Source organism: Taeniopygia guttata, chromosome 1A, assembly GCF_048771995.1.
Source record: "Taeniopygia guttata chromosome 1A, bTaeGut7.mat, whole genome shotgun sequence".
In the NCBI taxonomy this organism is placed as follows: domain Eukaryota; kingdom Metazoa; phylum Chordata; class Aves; order Passeriformes; family Estrildidae; genus Taeniopygia; species Taeniopygia guttata.
In genome coordinates, this window is record NC_133025.1 from 9,994,001 (window position 1) to 10,000,000 (window position 6,000).

The 6,000-nt window shown below is 32.8% G+C and overlaps 1 protein-coding gene across 5 annotated transcripts in view; it reads left to right on the plus strand.

The window, feature by feature from the left end:
- CACNA2D1 (calcium voltage-gated channel auxiliary subunit alpha2delta 1) overlaps positions 1 to 6,000 on the plus strand; it is a 358,410-nt gene that overhangs the window by 329,707 nt on the left and 22,703 nt on the right. For all 5 annotated transcript variants that reach the window (XM_012568886.5, XM_030291341.4, XM_041721401.2 and 2 more), the window contains 6 exons: positions 117 to 214; positions 2,161 to 2,245; positions 2,457 to 2,519; positions 3,523 to 3,626; positions 4,895 to 4,981; positions 5,340 to 5,407. In XM_012568886.5, the coding sequence (XP_012424340.1) occupies positions 117 to 214; positions 2,161 to 2,245; positions 2,457 to 2,519; positions 3,523 to 3,626; positions 4,895 to 4,981; positions 5,340 to 5,407 (505 nt within the window). The remainder of the gene's footprint in view (positions 1 to 116; positions 215 to 2,160; positions 2,246 to 2,456; positions 2,520 to 3,522; positions 3,627 to 4,894; positions 4,982 to 5,339; positions 5,408 to 6,000) is intronic.

Genomic DNA, 6,000 nt, shown 5'->3' on the forward strand with positions numbered 1-6,000 from the left:
CACAGCAGTACCAGCTACTTCATAATAATTGTACAAGCCTTCTTGGACTTCTAAATTGTCTGCTTTAAAAGCACAAGAAAATAATATGAAAAAACTGATATTTTGTTGTTTTTCAGAGAATACTGTAACGATGTAAAAAAAACAGAAAACAACACTGAATTTCTATTAAATTTCAATGAATTTATTGACAGAAATAGTCCAACCAGTTCATCATGTAAGTACACTTCTCACATCACTGAAATAATTCCTTAGGAAAACACCATCTCATGGATGAGAGTTCATGCTCAAATTTTGTGGGTTTGTCTTTTTAAGTAGAAATGTATCTAGTGTTGGGATCTTCTATCCAAGGTAGAGAGTGTAACATTAGTTTTCAAGTTTTCAAGTTCTGGCTTTATTTTAAAAAGTTTGTAGGGCATTATGCATCCTGTACTTTCTCATATTTACTCTCAGCATTTTACTCAAGCTTCAAATAATAATGTTTCATTTTAATACACTCCGAATATTTTTGAGTTTATAATTTCTTACTTGAATGTAGCAGCCAAAATCTCAAACAGACTTAAAATCTTGTAATGAAATCTCCAACCTGCTTGTTGTCATTTTATTCCAAAATAAGTAAAGAAAAGAAGCCGAAAACCGAAATACCCAATAGCCAGAATAAAAGATAAGGAAGTTATTTTTCTGGTTCACAAATTGGTTAAAGAGATCTCACTTGGGCTTGAGTAGCTTAAGACCACAGATCCATGTCACTGCTGCAGTGGTAAGCACTGGGCTTTGGGAAAGGATTAATAAATATTTTGCAACTGAGCCTTAAGCTCTGTTTAGAATAAATGAAGAGTTATTACCATCAGTAAGGTGCTAATGCTTTGTTCTCAAGAAAATATCAGGTTTTGGGTTTGGTTTGGTACGTACACATCTGTTTATCATTATTAGTAACTTATAAATACTTGGAATAATCTTTTTTTTTTTTTTTGTCTTGCTTTTCTGAAGTCTTTTTGGCATGTTGCTGTCAGGGATAACTGATCAGTTCAGAAAGAATCTCTGTGCTAGACCATGTAACTGAAGGAATGTCTACTTAGCTGCAATCCCTTCTCACTAAAGGAAATTTTTTGTGTCCACGTATGGGTGTTTGGTGTTCTTTTAATAGAATAATCTTATTAATTGACACATTGCTGGCTGACTGAAATTTTACTTGAATACCTTGACTCAGTCTTGGAAATGAAAACATTCACTTCCAATGATTAAAACAATTGCTGATAATGTAATAAAATTGAATAAAAAATGAAAATTCATGGATAATATTTACTATAAGCAAATATTGAGGACACATTTAGTGATGTTTTAGTATGTAGTAGTTCTTAGTAAGTAATTGTTCCACAATGTTATCCACTTATTGCTGTATTTCAGTTTGGAATGTGGAGCAATTGTTTTTCCTTCTTTTTATTCCCAAATAATTAAGTTACTTTAAAAATAATCTCCCTACTGATTAGTGTTAACAGTATTAAAGAAGTGAGTGGCCATAGAAATTTTGTCACTAAAAATGCTTTTTGTAAGAAATAACAAATAAAATCCCCACATTTAAATAATCTTCTGCTAAAGTATTATTGAAAAAGATGGTTGAGAAGCACTGACTTCAAACCACCTTTTAAAACAAATTTAAGCATGGTATTTCCATATAAGCTACTGATTCAAAATGAATTTATTTCCCTGTATCAATTTTCAGATGACAGATGTGTTTTATTTGAGAGCTTGGGACTTAATCGATTTAAATATGTTTATAATGTAGTTGAATTTCATTAGGAATTGTTGTTTCCTTGCATCAACTGAGATAAAAAGTGTTTCAATGAACATGTGCTATAAATGGGTTAATTTGCAGTTTAAGAGCTTTGCAAAGCTGTGGCCTATACCCTGACCACCTTCCTTATTCCTGTTAAACAAAGACACATTTTTAGGATACAAAGAAAATGTTTACGTGAATTCAGTCAATCTATTTTACTCTAATTACCTGACATAATTTCAAGTTAGGCAGAATGTCTAATACCAACAGCCACAATTTTTGTGGCTGGAGAATCTTGACAATTCAGAATTTCAATTTAGACTTTTATTGAAACTCCATCTCATATGGTTGGTTACAGATTACTTACTTTTTAACTCTTTTGATAGGTAATATTGACATGGTCATTCGACTTTTGCTGGATGCAGGATTAACAAATGAACTTGCCCAAAATTATTGGAATAAACTGTCATTGTAAGTATTCATTTTATTGACTGTAATTTTTTTATACATTTCAGAGTTTGAAAACAAAATCGTATACATCTGAGTGTATATACAGATATGCAGTTAATGTTATGGAGAATAGGTATTTATTCACAGTTATGCACATTAATGGCAACACTTGACATAGAAATTTGTGAGAATTTCAGTCAGTTTTCATTTTGAATCTTATTTTTATTTACAGTGATGGAGTTGTTGCACGATTTGTTGTTACAGATGGTGGAATTACTAGAGTGTTTCCCAAAAGGTAAGAATTATTACAAAAAAGTATAATATGATATTTTGAAGCCTGAAAGGGTGGGCTGTTAAAAGAGTGGCTTTATTGAATGAAAAGCTATATTCTCCTAGGGTCTAATCTGAACTGATCACTATGAAATTAATCAAATGTCTTGGGATTTTTTGATTTTACCTGTGTCACTGCTTGAAAATAATCTATCCCATTATTTTCACAGCAGGCCCTTGTAATCCAAGTTTCTAATCAGTGTAGAGTAGCAGCAAATGCAATGCCTTTGTAGTAGCAGTGGGATGATGCTAATTCCTAATTACTCCCAAGCACTCAGTTGTTTGACAGGATGCAAATACTGGAAAGTAGTGGGTGATATTTTTTTTTTAGACTAAGATCAGACCTAAAGGTCCAGGGACTTCAAGAGAGAAATATGTATCATTATCAGAGGACAAAAATGGAATGTGAAATTTGACATAAAATAAACTAGACACACCCCCACGAACGACTGGGAATAGTGAGGGAACCAGTACAGATCTACTGGTAAATGGCAAATTTATCTATTTTCTTAGGGTATTCTGTGTTCCCCCAAAATGTGAAAATGGCAATGAATTTTAGTTCCCAAGTGAGTTTCTTTCCTATTTTGGAATTATTAATGATGTTAAATTTTCTAGGATTAAGCTTAAAGTATGGCACGTGCTGTACAGGTTACTTTAGATTTTGTTGTAAGTAGTGTTGCAGTTGTGTTTGTCACAACAAATCTAAAAGTGATGAGACTAAATTAGTGGTTTTCCAAGAATACCAATAATTCTTTTTTTTTTTTTTCTAAAGTTTGTTTGTTTGGGGTTTTTCTAATGATTACACCTGTCTTTTAACCAGTGAAAACTGACAGATCCTGAGGACTATAAGAATGAATCTCATGTTTTCCAGCTGTGAAACACTGAAAGAAAACAACCTACAGCACAGATTTAATGAGGCACTAAACTGTCTTTTTTTGATTCTTTTTTTTTTGTTTTTTTTAATTTAGGGCAGGAGAAGATTGGTTGGAAAATGCTGAAACTTATGAAGTCAGCTTCTATAAGAGAAGTTTAGATAATGACAACTATATTTTCACAGCTCCATACTACAACAGTAAGTCATCACGATTTAGAAATATCACAGCTGGCTACTTCAATGTCAGTGGAAGTTTCCCATACCAGATGAGGTCACTGGCAAAAGATTCAAGCGTGACATTTCATAAGGAAAGAAATCTTGGGATAATATCCATTATTAAGGAAAAGCTAGGGGAAATTAAACAAGGTCATCATAATTTTTCAACTACTCTGGTGGACCTGTGTGCTCAGAATTAACCTAAGTGAAAACTTAGAGTACTGGTGTTCATTCAGTGTATTCAAACACTGCTTTACAAAGATAATTTGGCAGAATTATTTTAACAGAAAGTGAAATAAAATTGCACTCGTAATACCATTACCTAAAGTCTTAACAGAGCTGAGTCCTGTATATTGTCTCAGCACCCTCAGCACTGATTTAGGGGACCAGGCATAAGGGTCCAGAGTCCATAACTCCACCCACTGCACCACTACTTAGTAAAAACTTCACTTTTTAATTCTATTTACAATGGCGCTTATTCACCAAAATCAGTTGGTCTGAGATGCTGTGACATTTAAAACCTATATAAGCACAATAGCAACTGCTCCTTATTGATTTGAGCAAAATTAATCTTCTCAAGTTTGTAGAAAAACAGATGCTACGACAGATCACATACTCCTCTCTTAAACATATGGGAGCCTTCACTGCTGTTATTTCATAATTATTATTGCATTTTTTCTCAATAAAATATAAAGATGTTAATTAATAAAATTCTCGGAAACCTTTTTTGCTCCTCAAAAAGCTTCAGAGAATCTACTTTTAACTTGCCTTTTCATATTAAGCAGTGTTGAAAAAAGTGTCATGTCTATCAGAGCAGAAATTGTGCATTACTGAGTGGTAATGCACAATTGAAAAATAGGTATTGAAAAATAGACATTTTAAAATAGGCAGATAACATCAGGATAAAATCTTTGGTTCTGATGCTCACGTATGTACAAGTATTCATGTCTCTGTTTGCAGAAGAAAAGGCTATAGTAACTTTATGAAGTAGTCAAAAAGAACAAAAAGAAGAAAAGTAAACAAAAAAGAAGAAAAAGAAAACATCTATTTCTTAGTCATGCCAGTGTTAATGATCTAAGTAATCACAGGTGATAAATGTGTACTGCAGCTGGGTCAGTGCTTTGGAACAAGGATTTTTTTAAATCATTCTGCTATTTGAATAACAATAGATTTAAGTTTCAGACAAAGAAGCTTTCATGTCACCCTAACTTCTTTTTCTGTTTGCTCTTTTTTCTCTTCTATACTGTCAGAAAGTGGTGCCAATAGCTATGAATCGGGTATTATGGTAAGCAAGGCTGTGGAAATACAAGTTGATGGGAAGCTTCTGAAGCCAGCAGGTAACATAGAGTGGTACTGAAACTTGAAATACTTTAGTTATTTTGTTGTTACTCAACAGCGAATTGGAAATTTAATTGAGATTTCAAAGGACCTTCACTTTATAATAACATTATTTTCTCTGAGACAGATTTAATCTTTCTAGTGGAAATCTGTTTGCATTTGAGTAAGAGTGTTTAATTTATTAGTCTCATGAATGATGTTGGTGATCAGACAACTGAACAAAAATTGTATTTTATCCTTCTCCAGTTCAATCATTTAGATGTCTTTATAATTTCCCCCCCTTTTTTAGGATTATACAGTTACCTCTTTTTTTCTGCTTAATTTAACTAAAGAAAACTTTCATGTATTTCTTGTTAGTTGTTGGAATAAAAATTGATGCAACCAGCTGGATGGACAATTTCACAAAAACCACAATCAAGAGCCTGGTAAGCAATTGACCAAGTCTTTTTTGAACTTTATTTGCATTTCTCAAAGATTCCGATGCAAATAGGTTTACTGTCTTTTGTGCCAGAGTCACACTGATGCATAGCTTCCAAGTAGTTGTGGTATTTAAATCATCCAAATGCACAAAATAAATCTATGTTGAAATAGGCCATATTTTGTACGCGTCTTGCTTTCATAATTATAAAACATGGGTAAGACAAAGAAAAATTAAATATTCTAGCTAGTAGTAAGATTATGCTGCAGCAAGGAATAAAATCTGCAAAACAATTGGTGAATCTTTTTTAATTTAATATCCCAGATGGGTAAGCAGTGAACAGTAAGGATTAATATTGCAACCAACATCACAGCATTTTAACAGAACTTAATGAAATAGATGCTTAACCATTTCGTTCCATACATCTAATGTGTAATACGTCTGAGGTGTAAATGGGAAGGAGGAAAGGGTAAATGAAAATATGGAATTGATACTGAATTGTGGAAGGAAAGGCACAAAATTAAGAAATTTAAGCTTCTTACTGGGTGAGGCAATGCTGCTTGGCTGGTTATATGTTTAGGGAATCAATAAGAGAGTCTG